This window comes from Vitis vinifera, chromosome 18 (assembly GCF_030704535.1).
Source record: "Vitis vinifera cultivar Pinot Noir 40024 chromosome 18, ASM3070453v1".
Taxonomy (NCBI): domain Eukaryota; kingdom Viridiplantae; phylum Streptophyta; class Magnoliopsida; order Vitales; family Vitaceae; genus Vitis; species Vitis vinifera.
This window is the reverse complement of record NC_081822.1, coordinates 33,611,065-33,629,689: the sequence shown is the minus strand read 5'-3', so window position 1 is coordinate 33,629,689 and position 18,625 is coordinate 33,611,065. Positions and strand designations below refer to the sequence as shown.

Here is an 18,625-nt window from a genome sequence, read left to right as displayed (position 1 = left end):
CATATAGGAGGGCTATTGCAATTCTTTTTTTAAAAGAAGAATAATAATAATAATAGTAATAATTTCTATATAAAATATAGGAACTTTTATATTGAAAGATAATAGTTTTCAAAAATTATTTAAAAGAATGTGAATATGAATTACTTCCAATAATAGAGAAGTCTATTTTTATAAGAGGTAAGTTACTAATATTTTATTTTTTTAAAATAAAAAATAAGAAAATAACTCAAACCATACTTAAAATTTTAAAATATACTAACTAACAACATTAATAGAAACACATGCAATATGGACTTTTTTTGGTATAACTACAATGGTTGGTTGGCCCTTTCTCCAACTATCTCTAACCCCTCTTCCTTTTGCACAACCTCAACTTACTTGGCCTTGACTAAATGGGAAGCACTTTGTCAAGTTTATTTTTTATCCACGTATAGAAGGATCCTCTATCATGTGTAATTATATCTTTTTTTTTTTTTTTTTTTGATGATTTCAAAACAAAGTTTTAAAACATAAAATAAAATAAACTATGTAGAATAAATGAGATGAAACAAATATGACAAATTTTCAAATTTTTCTTATTTGACATTTTTTTTTTCTAGGAATGGGATGATATGTTTGAATAATTAAACAGGGTAGAGATATAGTTGACTCATCTTAGACCCACCCAATTACATATCTATCAAGGAGTAACATAATAATAATAATAATAATAATAATAATAATAATAATAATAATAATAGATAATGATAATATGTTGGTGAAATTAATAATAATAAAAATACTAATAGGATAATAATATTAATATCAATATTATAAAATTAATAATATTCATACTATTAGTATAGATGATAATAGTAATAATTTTGGTATTTTTTTTGTATAATCAATGAGTCAAATGTCATTCACTTTAATTATATAAAAAGTTAAAAGTGGATTTTTACCTTATATAGAAAGTTGAAGGCTTTTTTTAATTAATTCTCTTTTTTCTTAAGACTTTGGCATGAAAAATAAAAAGTATGAATGATTGAAGGGGCCTTTTATCTTTATAACTTCATCCTTTTTTTTCCCTTTCAATGTAAGTCCACCCACCATGTACTTTTTTCCTCTCCATTTTGCATGATTCTCCCAAAATGATATAGGACACTCTCCACCATCCACCCTCCTTCATGGATTCCATAGCCCCAAAACATCATTTTTTGTTTATGAACACACCATTCATAAACAAATGCTTAATCCTAAATCCATCATACAAGTTTGGGAAAAGTAGACCCACAAGCCAATAGCCCAATAAAGCGTTTCTTTTTTACTTTTACGTGTAATGCATGGAGGCTTCATATTTTCTTCTATTACTCAACATGCTTTCCTCCTCCTGCTTCAATTACATCTGCAGCATCACATTGTGGTTTAGTTGTTACTATTGTTCATTTTCTTGTTCATATCTCACAACTGTATTCTCAAATTTAGTTTTATCATTCAATTGTGGTGGATGTAAATGAGTTTTTGGAATTATATAAATGAATTGGGGAACTTAGTCTTTCTTGTAGGATAATTGCCTACTGGTTCATATCTCTCTATTGCTTGGTTTGAAGAAGAGAAAAAGCCAAAAAAAAATTAATTTCATTCAAAGAACTTAAGATTCAAATAGATTTTCAAATATCAGAGTCTATAAAATATTGCTTTTTGTATAAAATTGGCAAGTTCAATTAGTCTCATATGACATTGCAAGACAATAATGTGGGGAAAAGCAAACCCACAAAGCCGACCAATAGGTCAACAAAGCACTTCTTTTCTACTTGAATTGTAACACATCACACATGACTTCATCATTTTCTTCTATCGTTCAATGCGCTTTCCACCTCGCGACAAGCAGATTCAGGATTTTCTTAGTTGCCTAAAATATTTGAAGTTTTGTTGTGAGACATCTGCAGCATCAGATTGTGCTTAATTATTATTATTGCTCATTTTCTTATTCAAATCTCACAATTATATTCTCAAATTTGTAATTAATTAAGCAAATTTAGCTTTATTATTCAATTGTGGTGGTTCATATATACCTTTGTTTTTGGGATTATATAAATGAATTTTTGAATTTTTCCTTTCCTATAGGATAATTTAGAATTCAAACTTTCCAATAACCAAATATAGACTAATGAGGTTTTAGATGACTTCTTTTTTATATGATATTTATTGAGATATGGAGTCTTAAGGGGTTAGGTTAATCTAATGTTTAATATATATATATAAATAAAAATATCGATGCTCAGATTTTATATAAATATCAATGAAAGTATTAATATTGCTAAAATTTTTATAACAATGAAAAAAACAAGGGAAAATGATAAAAAATAATCCCTTAAAAATTTTATATGAAACGTTGAAAAATACATATATTAAATTAGTATTTTTTTTAAATATATGTATATTAAAATTGTTGCGATTGATTGGTAATCTAATGTGCAATATACTATTAATGTTCTATATATACAAAATCTTGTAAAATATATGGTCATTGTGCACAAGGGATGAAGTCTAGCTGTTGGATAAATCATGGATGAAGTTTGGCCGTTGAATGTTCAGAAGATGAAATCTAGCCGTTGGATTAAAAAGGGATGATGTCATTGTCACATGGAAAGTAAAAGCAAGGCAACTAAGTGGAGGCAATGGTTTTATTTCGACCTTCAACGTGCTTTCCTCCTCTTCACCGCATGCTGATGGGGCCTTTTCTTTACTTGTTGCAGAAGCAACTTATTCCCCTCGTATGCTGCAAGTTTTGTAGTCATCATCGCCAAACACTTGTCACAGTTGTTAGTTATTAGTATTGGTCATTCTCTTGTGTTCAGATTTCTCACGGTAGCATTCTTCAATTATAGCTCTTTTTCCATTTCTGCTTTGAAATTAAGAACATTTAGCTTTATCATTCACTTATTGTTAGCTGTACAAAGCTACAACTAACATTTTGCTTCATAATTTCTTTTGTTTTGTTCATGGAGTTTTTGGAATTATATAAATCAATTATGAGCCTACATATTAATATTAATTGTATATGTGTGCTATCTGTTATTAGCATATTAAAAATATCATTTAAATTAATTAATTTATTAGACTTATAAGGCATCTTTAAATGGAACGTATTGCTATTCTCCTCACATCCCTTCGTTGAGTGAAATTTAAGTAACTCCATTATTACACTCCAATAGATATAGGTATGCTTTCTTATTAATTTTCTTGATGATTCATTCTTCCTTATTATTTAGATTTTCCAAATTCTTTATTCAATTACGACATAAAAGAAATATTATTGAGTAGCCTACTTCCCTTCGAATGATGAATCCCCTTAAACTTAAATTAAAAATTAAAGAAGTACCTTACCATTCATAAGGGATTTACTTGTCTATGTATCGTTTCATTCGATCTTTTTAGGTCCTGACTTCATCTCCATGGTTATGCCACGATGCCCTTAAAGCCTATATGCGATGGATAGACTCCTATAACCATGACATATTTGTTTACTTGAACATATTTAGCATGAGATTCTTGGACAGTGAATAAATGTTTTATCATTTATCAATTTTCTAATAATTAGTGTGCGATAAAGTTCTTGGGTGTGTTTTCTCTAAAGCTGAGGAAAACATCATGCTTGCGCTGAGAAGAAGAAAAAGTTGCAGCACACATTATGGAGAAGTAAAGAGATGAAGAGATTTGAGTTACCACTCCAAATTACCTGTAGAGAAAAGTGCTTCTATTGATTAATATAATTCTGAAAAGGAGAACAAGAAGCAAAAGATTGAACCTGCGGATCTAAGAATTACAGATGTTGGTGAGAAATCCAAGCCATGCCTCACTTCCACTAAATGAGAGATTTGAGTGGACTTGCTGAAGACTTGTACTACAACATAAAGTAAATAAAGGGGTCCATTTCTTCTGCAAATTGGTCCTGGAAGCGTGTTAGAGGATAAATGAAAGAAAATGTGATAGAAGAAGCAAGACAAGACACTGTAAAGATAATCATGTGATGTGTGAAAAGGAGAAAAATAATGAGATGCGCAGAGCACACTGCAACGGGCCGCTCCAATAATGAGATGCGGCCAAAGTAATGCTCGGAATGCAGGCATTATTAGGACAACCCACTTCCATCGAACCAAAATATACAATTGAGTCATTTTCAAGCCCATTTATATGCACATTTGAGTGTTGTTTGGATTAAGTTTCCTTGTTTTTAAAAAATGTTTTTTATTTTTTAAAAACACAAAGTAGCAGTAACTCAACTCTTATAGAAAATACATGAATAAATAATCTTCATATATTCTTAAAACCTACCATGAAACTAAGACAAAAGATTCTGTTTTTAAAAATTAGAAATAATTATAGCACTATTTGACTGTTAGTTCTCTATAAACTGTTTTAAAAAACAAAGTGAATAAAGACCAATTTTTATTTTTTTTATTTTTTATTATCACTTTTAAAAATATACACTATGAGAAAATGAGGAGATAGTCACACAACTTTAGTCAGGGTTAGCAAAACTCATGACCAAAGGGTGTGTACAGTTGTGTTTAGAGGGGTTAGCAAAAATCATGACTCAAGGATGTGTACAGTTGTGTTTAAGAGAGGTCCGCCTCTACTAGTCATGATCGTACCAAATTCAAGTGGGTAAATTTCCTGGGGTACGGGGCTGTAGTACAACCATAGAATGGTTGTGGACATGGTATTTCATGGGCAGTGGAAATAGGCCCAATATGCCAACAGTGGGCCAAACGGTAGAGACTGGGTCTGCATATAAACCCAATTCTTTGCGGCCCTATCTCTTTCATATCCATTTTTTTTTTTTTTTTTTTGCAAATATGCTCTCTGTGAACTAATTTCAGCAGCCCTAGATTAAAAACTCCACAGATTTCGTATCCAATTTAGGGCAAAACTGCAGTTTGGAGGTTTTGATTTAGTTTAATTTTTTTAGTTCTTTCTGGTTTGTTTATCATTTTTATTGTATGATTAAGAAAATTAAGGCTAAATTTTTGTAGTTTGTTTGGTGGAGAAAAGGCTCAATATATACTTAAATATCATGAAGTTAATTTTTTTTATTTTCTTGACAACCAAATACACATAATGCTAGTAGAATTAGACAAATTCTCAATTTGAAGAAATTCATTAGAAAATTAGTAGACAAACTAAAAAAATATTTGCACAAAAACATGTCTTTTTCTTGGTGGAACCATCACTAATTTTGTTGTTATCTTTGCCTTTTTCTTCATCTTTAATTGTGAATATATATATATATATATATATATATATATATATATGTCGTTATTAAATTTTCTTTATTTTTCCCTATAACTGTGCATGTTAGTGGATCAGTTATTAAATCACCACTTTAACACCTACACATCAATGCCCAATAACACAATATTTGTGCTATTGCTAAGCCTAAATTTCCTTTACTTTTTGTTTCTCATTTCTCCCATACAAAACCTTTTGTACATGGTTGTTGTGGGACTATAAATACCGTCATGTATTCTCTTGGCCATATAAATGGAATTTGCTATGGTTTGCCATCTCTATGTTGAGCCATATTCAAACCTGAAATTCTCTTTGTTCTATTTTTTATTTTCTGTCTTCCTATTAGAGCCATTGGGCATCATCAATATAAATTAAAGCCGACTCAGCATACTTGCCTCCCTTTCCATCTATGACAATAGTAGACTCAACTTCATTGGCACTTAATATTGATCTACCTTAATCCTTCATTACTAACAACTCTTTGCTTGGCAATATCATGAGCTTTAGGTCTCCAATAAAACTAGATTGGAACAATTTTCTTTTATGAAAATCCGTCATCATTACGACTATGAAAGGGCATGAGTTAGATGGTTATCTATTTGAGACACAAACCCATCCCAGAAAAGCTACTACAACAGGTTGGTGAGACATGATTGAAGGAGTGCAAACAAAGAAAGGGCTTGAGATGTGCATGAGCCGCATAAAAGTGCATGTGACAGGTTACCTAGAGATGCAATATCAAGTTAATTGAATGCATGGCTGATTCAAACACATGAGTGGACTAATGCAAGCGACAATACTAAGAGGAATTTCAAATAGAGGAGGAATGGACCAAAGACACTTGAAATCTCAAAGTTGGAATCAAATTGGGATTGCAGTTTGAGTTCGAGTAGGAGTTCATATGCTTATTGTAATTGCAGTCTTACCAAGACTAGGATTGCTTGTCCCTAATCCAAATAAGAATTATTGGTACCACAACCGATGAATAAGAGTTTGGGTAGGACTAGGATTGTTAATTCCTAATCAAAATAAGAATAGGTGGTGTCACACTTATAAAAAGAGGATAGGAGTGCCATCTAAAGACATCTTGTAGGCATGAGATGAGAGAGAGCCTTCATGAGACTAAGCATGAACTCATCAAAGAGAATGTGGGAGTCTTGTTATCTTGCATTGTTATTTAAAGAAGAAATAATATACAAGTTGGGGATTGAGCCCCATAAATCTCATGTTTCTTTGGGTTGATCATCTTCAGTTGACATGCCAATGCCTTGATATTGTTTTAAAACAAACTTCTTGGGATTTCCCTTATGTGGTGTTGCTTTTGCGGTGGGAGCCCTAGAAATATGTGTTGTGAATTGAAGTCAAATGAGCTCCATTCCTGTAATGCAAATTAATGAGGGGGATTATTCTAGTGGGCTCTAGTGAAGGAGAAGAAAAGCAGAAGCAGATGAGAGAAAAGCTCTTGTAACAGAACCTAATCTTCCAGCATCCAACTGTTTTTTGATTGTTTTTCTTCATTCCTAGAAATGGGATGACTAGGCAACTAAAGGATTCACACTTGTCAGAATATATAATTATTGTAAATAATATTTTACTCCTGTATGTAATTTTTCTTGTATAGGGTGATAATCCCTTTGATGATGATAGGATTCACACTACTTATTTAAGGCGTTTATATATTAAAATAATAGTTAGAAAATATGACTTATCATATAAATTTTATTTGAACTTATTCAATAAATTCTTTCATGTATTAATATTATTTTTTTAAAAATCATGATTTTGGTTTAGTGTTTTTTGAGAAGGTGTTTCAAATTCCTATTTAGATTATACTTTTTTTTGTAAAAGAAATATTATATAGAATATTTCATAACTTTATATGTAATTGTAATTAAATTTATTAGAAAAATAATATAAATATCTTTATAAATATTCTAGGTCATGGAAAGAAAAAGTTATGAGAGAAACAGGATAAAGATGTGAGGAAGTGCGAGAGACATTTGATGGAATAAAATAGTTCACTAGGGTGGAGATGTAAGAAAGAGTGAAAAACAAGGTAGAAGACGTGTGAAAGGATGAAGTTGCTGTTTTTTAGTATGAGAATTTAATTTAATCTTTTAGCCAAACGGAATTTAAAGTAGTAAATCAATACTCTCTTTGATATTTTGTTCAATCTTTCTTATGTGGGATCACCTAGTGAAGTAAAAAAAAACTCATGGTTCAAAGTAGATATATAAAGGAACCAATAGTTGTATCTATATTTTTTTATCTTTTGTAATATTTGTTATCATATAATAGAATGTTTTATTTTGTCTATAGAGGTAGGCATAAAGAGAAAAAAAAAAATAACTTTTTCATTGAAAAATTAATTATTAATTGATTTTGCCAATAATGAAAAGATTACTAAGAAAGTCCGACTCCAAATTGTTCAAGAATAATATCATTGAATTTCTTAACCCTTTGTAAGTGGGAAACCCTTTGTAAGTACACTTCTTTAAGGGTAGATTTGAGATTGACTACGTCTTCACACATCTCTTATTTCCTTTATTTTTATTATTTTTTTATGGATAACTAGACTCATTATATGTTTATTCTTCAAATATGGTAGGAATGAGCCTCTACTAATCAAGGAAATCGTTACAGATATTTTGAATAAATTGTTAAGTACATCTATTAGTGATACTGAAAATCTGGTTGGAATAGATGCTCGCATGCAAGAAATAGAGATGCGATTATGTTTGGGGCCTGATGATTTTCTGATGGTAGGAATTTGGGGCATGGGCGGAATAGGGAAAACAACCCTTGCTAGAGCTATTTATAGAAAAATCACTTGTCAATTTGAAGCATGTTGTTTTTTTGAAAATGTTGGGGAGGATTTGGCAAAGGAGGGTTTAATAGGATTGCAACAAAAGTTTCTTGCTCAACTATTGGAGGAACCAAATCTAAATATGAAGGCACGCACATCTATAAAGGGAAGGCTCCACTCAAAGAAGGTCCTTATTGTTCTTGATAATGTGAATGATCCAATAATATTGAAATGCTTGGTTGGAAACTATGATTGGTTTGGTCGAGGAAGTAGAATTATTATAACCACTAGGGATAAGTGTTTGTTAATTTCACATGGAGTACTCAATTATTATGAGGCTCAGAGATTTAATTATGACGAAGCTTTTGAGTTCCTTACACCCTATTCATTAAAACATAAAATTCCTTGTGATGATTTCATGGAGGTTTCAAAAGAAGTAATTGGTTATGCTCAAGGCCTCCCATTGGCTCTAGAAGTTTTAGGTTCCTTTTTATTTAGCATGACCAAAGAAGAATGGAGAAATCAATTAGACAAACTGAAAAGTACTCCTAATATGAAAATTTAAGAAGTACTTAAAGTAAGTTATGATGGGCTAGATGATAAGGAGAAGAATATACTACTAGACATTGCATGTTTCTTTAAAGGAGAGGATAAAGATTATGTAATGGAAATACTAGATGGTTGCGGCTTTTTCTCACTTAGTGGAATACGAGCTCTCATTGATAAGTCACTCGTAACTATTTCTTGGAGTAATGAGATAATGATGCATGACTTAATACAAGAAATGGGTAGGGAAATTGTTCGTCAGCAATCCCTTGAAGAGCCTGGTAAACGTAGCAGATTATGGTTTCATGAAGATATCAATGGCATATTGAAAAAAAATACGGTAAGAGCAAAAAAAATATATGAAATTTATTTTATGTAGCACAAATTAAGATAAGAAATCAAGAATTGTTTTACTTTAAATATTTATATGTTGATAAACTTTAGTAAGATTTTATGCATTATGCATGCTTTTCACTTACTCTATTTCTTGGCCTGTAGGCAACTGAAAAAATTGAAGGCATATTCCTCAACTTGTCTCATTTAGAAGAGATGTTATACTTTACCACTCAAGCCCTTGCAGGGATGAATAGACTTAGATTGCTCAAAGTCTATAACTCTAAAAATATTTCAAGAAACTTCAAAGATACCTCCAATATGGAGAATTGCAAAGTGAACTTTTCCAAGGACTTTAAATTCTGTTACCATGATTTGAGGTGCCTATATTTTTATGGATACTCTTTGAAATCATTGCCCAATGACTTCAATCCAAAGAATCTTGTTGAGCTCAGCATGCCTTATAGTCGCATTAAACAACTTTGGAAAGGAATCAAGGTAAGATCATGATCTATTCATGTTATTTTCTTTAGAGTATGCAATGTTTACGAAAGCTAAATTTAAAGTCAAGTTTCTTTTCATTGCAGGTTCTTGCAAATTTGAAATTCATGGATCTCAGTCACTCTAAGTACTTAATAGAAACTCCAAATTTTCGGGGAGTCACCAACCTCAAACGGTTAGTTTTGGAAGGATGTGTGTCTTTACGTAAGGTGCACTCATCACTTGGAGATTTGAAGAATCTCATTTTCTTGAATTTGAAAAACTGCCAAATGCTAAAGAGCCTTCCAAGTAGCACTTGTGATTTGAAGTCTCTTGAAACGTTTATTCTTTCTGGTTGCTCCAAATTTAAAGAATTTCCTGAGAACTTTGGGAGCTTAGAAATGTTGAAGGAACTTTATGTAGATGAAATTGCTATAGGAGTACTTCCCTCCTCTTTTTCTTTCTTAAGAAACCTTCAAATATTATCCTTTAAGGGATGTAAAGGACCATCATCTACCCTATGGTTGTTGCCAAGAAGAAGTTCAAATTCCATTGGTTCCATATTGCAACCTTTGTCAGGTTTACGCTCTTTAATAAGACTAAACCTAAGTAACTGCAATTTATCGGATGAACCAAACCTTAGCAGTCTTGGCTTCTTATCATCATTGGAAGAGTTATATTTAGGTGGGAACGACTTTGTTACTTTGCCTTCAACCATCAGTCAACTTTCTAACCTAACGTTGTTGGGGTTGGAAAATTGTAAAAGACTGCAAGTACTTCCAGAGCTTCCATCAAGCATATATTATATATGTGCAGAAAATTGCACATCATTAAAAGATGTCTCATATCAAGTACTTAAGTCACTACTTCCAACTGGCCAGCAGCAAAAGCGCAAGTTCATGGTGAGTTCTCTCTATATCCCATATATCGTTGCTTTAATTATTAAAAAGGAAAGTCCTTGTAATAAGTTGTGTTTTATTTTTGTAATTCCTGAGATCTTGTTAAAGTATGCATGAGAGATATGGAGACAGTTTGAAGTTGACAAAAGAAAAGTGTACTCAAATAATACATAATTTAGTAATAGATGTTGCATGAAGGAAACCAACAATTTCTATCGATCAACATCCTAATCATTTTCATTCTACAGGTTCGCGTTGTGAAACCGGATACAGCCTTGGCGGTTTTGGAAGCATCTAATCCTGGGATTAGAATACCACATAGGGCAAGTTGTCAGAGGATCGATCCCGTTGTGAAACTGGGTATAGCCATAGTGGCTTTAAAAGCATTTATTCCTGGGAGTAGAATACCAGATTGGATAAGGTATCAGAGCTCAGGGAGTGAAGTAAAAGCAGAGCTACCTCCAAATTGGTTTAATTCCAACTTCCTGGGTTTTGCTTTTAGTTTTGTCACTTGCGGCCATTTCTCTTGCCTCTTCACGTTGAAAGCGGATGTCTTGTTTGATTGGACATCCAGGGACGATTCTTCCTCCGTTGATATCATTATTGTCGAAATGATTTCCTTTAAGAGAAGGTTGGAGTCGGATCACGTGTGCCTGTGTTATGTACCACTTCCCCAGTTGCGGAATTGCTCTCAAGTGACTCACATCAAGGTATCATTTATGGCAGTCTCCAGGGAGGGTGAGATTGAAATTAAGAGGTGTGGGGTTGGTATAGTGTACAGTAATGAAGATGGGAATCACAACAATCCCCCAATGATCCGATTCAACTCTATCTCCTCTCCTCCTCCTCCTCCTCGTAGTAAGTCAACCGTTGTCCTTGAAGAAATCCATGAGGAGGAACCTAGTGGAAATGGGCGCTCTAATGTTGATGGCTCAGAAGAAGTGAGGAGGAGGAACCTAGAACTGCTACTGTCTGCTCTGAGGATCGCTCTGAATCAGATGTTCGGCCACAGAAATGCTTGAAATGCAGGCATTAATGAGGACGTCCCGTGATCAGGAGAAACAGACCAGATAAATGCTTAATATGCACCCAAACCTTCCCATAACATCTCTTGGTGGGTTGTGTGTTTCTTTTCTTTTATATTCTTTTCTGCTGTTCTTTCTTATCTGATTTTGAGTAGATGTCTTAATTAAGACCAGTTAGAACTGTTTAAAGCAAGAATTAAAAGATCCGGTCATACTGTTCGAAATTAGATTTGCTTAGAATTACTCTCCCATCAATTCCTGAAACAATTTGATGAACAAGTGATATTGTTTCTCACACATCTTCAATTTCATGTGTTAAGACACAAATTAATGATTGCATATCACTAGAATCATTGTGGAGTCCATTTATATTTATGCATTCTCCTTCACTAATCGTGGCCACTAATCACAGAGTCCCCAGGTCTGTCTCTAGGTTGATCATCTTCAGTAGACATACCAATGCCTCCATATTGCTTTTGCAGTGGGCAATGCAATGCAATTAACTGGGGTGATGTATTGACGAGGGGATTATTCTAGTGAAGGTGGAGAAGCAGAAGCGGAGGCACGAGGAGAATAGAGAAAAGGTCTTGTAACAGAACCCAATCTTCCAGAATCTAATTGTTGTTGCATTGTTTTTTCTTCATTCTACGTAACTAAAGGATTCACAGTACTCTAAATTGTTAGATTCTTCACTAGATACATTTGTCACAGGTTTCACTACTATGTGAAGTATCAGTGGCCATGCAGCCAAGTGACAGCATGCTTCAAATTAAACCTCAGCAGAACCCTGGCCACCCTTACATTTGATTGCATTCCTTTTACTATCTCTACCTTGCATCGTACTTCAAAAGTCTACATTTGATCTCACACTCTCTTGCTTGGCCTCACTTATATTTGGTTATAATTTAAATATGACATTTCTTGTCCGATTTCCTTTCTCCATTGTAGAACTGTTGATTTTAAGTAGGTCATAAGTAAAATTGAGTCATTGCCTTGTTTTTTGAGTTCATTTCTATGCGTCACCATGAACTTGCTGCCCTTTTTTTTTTTTTAATTTATTTTTCTATATATTTTACATGCTGTTAGTATGCTTAAGAATGATTATAGGTAAGAATTTAGAATTAAACTAAAAAAATAAAAGAACTAGTTAGAAAATAGAAAAAAGTGGAGGTTGGTTGTGGTGATGAATTTGACAAAAAGTTAAAATTGGAGTATGTTTATGATTGTAATATTATTTGTTAGTAAATTAACTAACATGGTGTTTTAATATATTTTCTACTTTTTATTTTAAAAAAAAAAAATAGTAGAAAATTTTGAAAGCAATTTTAAAATTTTTATATTTTATACTAGAAATCTTATATTTTTATAAGAGGGATATTGAAATTCTTTTTTTTTTTAAATAATAATAATAATTATTATTATAATAATTTCAATATAAAATATATGAACTTTTATATTGAAAGATAATAGTTTTCAAAAATTATTTAAAAGATTATAAATATAAATGGTAATAATAGGGAAGTTTATTTTTATAAGAGGTAAGTTACTAATATTTTATTTTTTAAAAATAAAAAATAAGAAAATAACTCAAACCATACTTAAAATTTTAAAATATACTAACCAACAACATTAATAGAAAACATGCAATGCGGACTTCTTTCATCCAACCACCCCCAACCTCTCTTTCCTTCCTCTCTTTCCTTTGCACAACCAAGCCTTATTGGACTTTGACTAAATTCATGGGAAGCACTTTGTCAAGCTTATTTCTTATACATGACGTACAAGGATCCTTTGTTGTGTGTAGTAGTTCAATAAGTTTCTTAATGAGGCTTTTTATCAAGTGATTTGCTTTCTATAAATTATATCCATTTTCTTAATAGAATTAAGAAAACAAAGTTTGAAAAAATATAATAAAATAAACTATGTAAGATAAATGAGACAGAATAAGTATGACAAATTCTCAAATTTATCATATTTAACTTTTTAAACAGGATAGAACTAGAGTTGACTCGCCTTAAATCCACCTAATTGCATCTTTATCAAAGAGTAGCATAATAATAATAATAATATAATAATAATAACAATAATAAAAGATAATGATAATATTTGGTGAAATTAATAATAATAAAATACTATAAGGATAATAATATTAATACCAATATTATAAAATTAATAATATTCATATTATAAGCACCAATGATAATAGTAATAATTTTGGTATTTTCTGCATATCAATGAGTCAAATATCATTGACTTTAATTATATAAAAAGTTAAAAGTGGACTTTGACCTAATTATATAGAAAGTTTAGGGCTTATAAGCATAATTGTCTTCTTTTTTAACAAATTCTTTTTATTTTTATTTTTTAAAGACTTTGGCATGAAAAATAAAATTATTAAATGATGCGATGTAAGAGTGTCAAATGAATGCCTTTTTGTGATATTTTTCTTTGTCTTTAGCATCAATTGCATTAATGTTTATTTAAATTGACATTTGAGAAGTCAAAAGCTCACTTTTAAACTTAATAGAAGTTTATATGCCTTTTTGGAATTATATAAATGAATTGGGGAACTTTGCTTTCCTGCAGCATTATCGCCCACTGGTTCATATCTCTCTATTGCTCGGTTTGAAGTGATGAGCAGCAACAAACAGCCACTGGTGCAAGAAGCTAACTGAAAGAGAGCTTCAGTCTGTCAGATGGTTAGGTAGTTCAAGAGATTCCAATTCTGTTAGAATACTTAAATATAAATATGTGAAACTCAGATCTTGTTGTATCTTTTCAGTTTTTTGTTTTCAAATTATCAGTTTCTGAATCATCATGAAGGAGAGAAAAAACTTTAAAAAAAAATAAAAAATTATTTGATTAATTTCATTCAAAGAACTTAAGATTTAAAATCGATTTTCAAATATCGAATTCTACAAAATATTGCTTTTTGTATAAACTCTATTTTAACTTAAAGAGCAGTTCTATTTTTATTGATATTACTTTTTAAAAATTTTGATTTTAATTTTTGACTTTACCTTTCAATTAAAATAAAAAAAAATTCAAAATAAATTTAAAAGTCCAACCCATATAATATAAGAAAAAAAGTTAATTTTATTTTCTTTTATTTATATCACCCTTTCATTCCTTTCCATAGAATGTGAATGATTGAAGCTGTTTTTTTTCTTTTCAAACTTTACTTTTCTTTTTCCCTTTCATGAAAGCCCACCCACCACATACTTTTTGTTTTTTTTCGTTTCAGGTAAGCCCACCGAAAGAATCCTTTGCAAGAAATAATGTGGGCAAAAGCAAACCCACAAAGGCAATAGGTCAACAAAACGCTTTTTTTCTACTTGACTTGTAACACATTACACACTGCTTCATCTTGTTCTTCTATCGTTCAACGCGCATTCCTCCTCGCTACAAGCAGGTCTAGGATTTTCTTAGTTGCCTAAAATAATTGAAGATTTGTTGTGAGACATCTGCAGCATTAGATAGTGCTTAGTTATTATTATTGCTCATTTTTTATTCAGATGTTACAGTTGTATTCTCAATTTTTCAATTACTCAAATTTAAAATACGTTTGATAGTGATTTTAAAAAATGTTTCTAACATCTTTAATATTTAAAAAATAAAAATTTTTAAATATTAAAAAAAGGTAGAAACACTTCCTAAAATTACTATTAAACACACTCTAAGAACTCATTTGATAGTGATTATAGGAAACGCTTTTAATATTTTTAATACTTAAAATTTTTTATCTTTCAAATATTAAAAATGCTATAAACACTTTCTATAATCACTCATAAATATACCATTAACTTCATTATTCAATTGTAGTGGTTGATATATACCTTCTGTTTTTTAAATTATATAAATGAATTTTTGAATTTTTTTCTTTGCTATTGGATCATTTACAAGTGACTTTTTATAACCAACTTGTCAAACTTTTTAATAACCAAATATAGAAAAACAAGGTTTTAGATGGCTTTTCTTGAGATATGAAGTTTAAGGGGTTAGGTTAGGCATGATATTTTTTACAACAGAAGGAAAGTTTAAAAAAATAATTCTTAACCTACTGTGGACCTTGCATTTTGCCTGATGCATTCCCACTCGATGGCGAAACTCGTTTTTCATTTTATTTGATGAAAATTTGATTTTTAGAAAAAGACTTGGAGTCAGCCACTTATTTTTGTTTTATTTTTTTTAAGGGAAAAACCAAGTAAGAAAGAAAACTCTAAGTGTGACTCCGGAAGAAAAAACGGGTCTGTAAAAAACCAAGTCTAGGTCCGGGGGTCATATTGGGAAGGTATAGTGGTGAGCCGTAGCACCCCTCTAAGCTCGTATACATACGACTTCTACTAAACGAATTGAGGAAATTGTGGCAATTAATTAATTAATTATGGATACCAAGAAAAATAATCAATATACAAGTCATGGTGAGAATTAATATGCACAAAAATAATGATGAAATCTAATTACAAAAATATTACAAAATAAATAATAAGAAAATTATGCAAAATGATTTATTGAATTAAATAAATAAAATATATTAAAAAAAGTTTTAAAGAAATTTCAAAGGATTTTATTAAAAATGATTTTGAATTAATGATTTTCATTCATTTACTTATAAAAAGAAACAATTTATTTTCTCAATTTTAATTGTATTCAATTTTCAAAAAAAAATTATTTACACTTATTGTATCAAAAGAATTCATTATAAAATTTCAATTTGGGTATAAAAATTATTTTTTACTTGCTTTTACTAGAAAATAATGAATTTTACAATTTTATTTACAAAAGTATTTAGATTCATTTTCATTTAAAAGAGTGATTTTTATAAATTATTTAAAATGACATAACTTTATTTACAAAAGAATTTTTAATTACAAGGAAAAAAATAAAAATAAAAATAAATAAATCATCTATTTCTAAAAATGACTTTTAATCCAATTTTAATTAAGTAAAAATAATTTATTTAAAAAAACATTTTTTTGGACGATTTTATTAAAAATTAATTTTTGGGACAACTTTATTTACAAAACAATATTTGGAAAATTTTTGTTAAACGAAGAAATTTTTGGACAAATATTATTTAAAAACGAATTTTCAAATTCCATTAAAAATATTTCTTTTGGATTTTTCTAAATGCATTTTTTTTATAAATAAATAAAATAAAATAAAAACTTTCTTTTATTAAAAATAATATTTTAAAATTGTTGTTTTATTAAAACACATTTACTGACTTCTTCCACTCATTTAAACAAAATTTTTAATTTGTTCGATGTTCAATTCTGTACACACTCAATAAATACATGCGAACGAATATTTATACAAATTAATAAAAATAAAATCAAATAAAAAGTGAGAAATAAAATATATATATATACCCAAATAAACTTACAACAAGCTCCACGTGTCATTGATTTATACTCAGCCAACAAAATTGCAGAGCCGGTCCATGCAAAAACAAGAATAACACAAATATAAATATCTAAAGATGTATAAACCTCAAACAAATATTTAAACCCAAATTCCAATTTCAAATTAGTCTCATAAATTTCGTCAATTAAAATGAGCCCAAATTACTATAGGTCTTAACCCAGAACGTCCAAATTAATAACAAAAATACAAACACAATCAACCAAACCTAAAATTGGACAAATTAAAATAAATTCTACTATACCTAAATTTAATATTTCATAATCTAAGCGTAGTTTAATATACACCACAATTGTCCCATATCCAAATTAAACAATTTAAATTGGCCAAGCTCATATCAAATATTCAAATAATCCAACAAATCCCACCCACATTATGAGCCTCAAAATCCACATCAATTAACAAGCCCACATAAAAAAAAAACACATGGTTAAGAGAAATAATATTTCAAACTCAATTCAATAAACCCAAACAAATAACAACTTAACACCAGGTCCAAGTCCAAATAAACAATATGCAATTGATATAATCTAAATATCCCCAAATTGATCACCAAATACAATATGCTCACAAACCCAAATTAACAAATTTCAAATTAATTCACTAACAATAAATTAAACCAAATTATGTATTAATCTACCAACAACAAATTAATCTCAAATTCCATATTAATTCAACAATCCAAATTTCACAAACAACAATTATTATTAAAATAAAATAAAATAACAACAATAACAATAACAATAATAATAATAATAACGGAAACGAATGAGATGGGAAGGGGTCGCTGGCCGGCAGTGGCTCGCCGGCGGCGATTGGCCGGTGGCCCTATCAGCGACAGTGAGGGTGGACGGGTTTTCGGGAAGCAAAATAAAATGAAATAAAAATTAAAATCAAATGGGAGGTGTGGTGGAGTGCGCTGAAGGAGGAAGAAGATGGAAAAAAATATGGGGTTCGCTTGTGGGAGTTCAGAGGGGAGAAGAAAAGAAAAAATGCCCAGAAGCCAAGGTGAGGTGCCGGCCGTGTGAGAGTGAGTGGAGAGGGGGGCTGCCCAAAAGCCCTAAAAAAAACTTCAGAAAGAAAAGAAAAGGAAAGAAGAGAAAAAATGGGGGGCCTCCGTTGCTGTTTGGGAGAGTGTCCAAAAATGGGGGTGGGGGGGGAAGACAAGAATTAGGGGGGTCCCCCACGTGGGAAGAGAGAATGAGGGGAAAATGAAAAGAAAATAAAATAAAAAATGAGATATTTTGATGGCCGGTGGTGTGAGAGGAGAGAGAGAAGGAGTGGGTAGACGAAGGTAGGTGGGGGAGAAAAAAGGAAGAGAGAGGAGAGAGAAAAAAATAATAATAAAAATAAAAATATAAAAATATAATATAATATCTTAATAATAAAAAAAATAAAAATAAAATAATAAAATAAGCATAATAATAATAATAATAATAATAAAATAAATAAAAAATAAAAATTTACAAAATAATAAAGACTAAAAATTAAATGGTGAGTGAGCCTAAAATAACACATATAATTGGGATTTAAAATTGGGCTCAAAATTAATGTAAAAATAAAATTGGGACAAATTTTGGGGTCTACACCTACTATATTGAAAAAAATAATTTTAAATTTAACATAGTTTTTATCCATTAGGAAAGAGAAAAGTAAAAATCATCTCTTCAATTTATGATTTATTTTTTAAAAAAAAAATTATAATGTGGACCCCGCATTTCGGCTCAATGCGTTTTCCACTCGAAGGCGAGCTCGATTTTAATTTGAAAAATGATTTTATTTATAAAATAAAAAATGACTTGGAGTCGCCACTTATTTTTGTTTTATTTTTAAAAGGG

At 30.5% G+C, this 18,625-nt stretch overlaps 1 protein-coding gene and 1 long non-coding RNA gene across 5 annotated transcripts; one reads left to right on the top strand and one right to left on the bottom strand.

Annotated features, from left to right (window-relative positions):
- Positions 1–3,480: 3,480 nt before the first annotated feature.
- LOC109121975 (uncharacterized) lies at positions 3,481–4,120 on the bottom strand. The gene is made up of 2 exons (XR_009465015.1): positions 3,810–4,120; positions 3,481–3,721 (listed from the first exon to the last, which is right to left on the bottom strand). It is a non-coding gene; the product is annotated as an uncharacterized LOC109121975 (long non-coding RNA).
- Positions 4,121–8,640: 4,520 nt separating this feature from the next.
- On the top strand, positions 8,641–14,038 carry LOC104877368 (disease resistance protein RPS4). 4 transcript variants are annotated; one of them, XM_059734797.1, is made up of 5 exons: positions 8,641–9,457; positions 9,547–10,341; positions 10,587–11,452; positions 11,846–11,947; positions 13,950–14,038. In XM_059734797.1, exons 1-3 carry the CDS (start codon positions 9,176–9,178, stop codon positions 11,358–11,360), a joined length of 1,851 nt encoding a protein of 616 aa, XP_059590780.1. In that variant the 5' UTR covers positions 8,641–9,175; the 3' UTR covers positions 11,361–11,452; positions 11,846–11,947; positions 13,950–14,038. The 4 variants fall into 4 exon arrangements, with proteins under 4 accessions (XP_059590780.1, XP_059590779.1, XP_059590776.1 ...); XM_059734796.1 differs by lacking the exon at positions 13,950–14,038 and adding an exon at positions 12,075–12,355; XM_059734793.1 differs by lacking the exon at positions 13,950–14,038 and having other exon boundaries at positions 11,846–12,355.
- Positions 14,039–18,625: the final 4,587 nt, after the last annotated feature.

Excerpts from the sequence above, each read along its gene's own strand:
- LOC104877368 (XM_059734797.1), top strand. The coding sequence starts at position 9,176 with ATGTTATACTTTACCACTCAAGCCCTTGCAGGGATGAATAGACTTAGA. Across the intron at positions 9,458-9,546 it reads AACTTTGGAAAGGAATCAAG|GTTCTTGCAAATTTGAAATT; the intron begins GTAAGATCATGA and ends TTTTCATTGCAG. Across the intron at positions 10,342-10,586 it reads AGCAAAAGCGCAAGTTCATG|GTTCGCGTTGTGAAACCGGA; the intron begins GTGAGTTCTCTC and ends TTCATTCTACAG.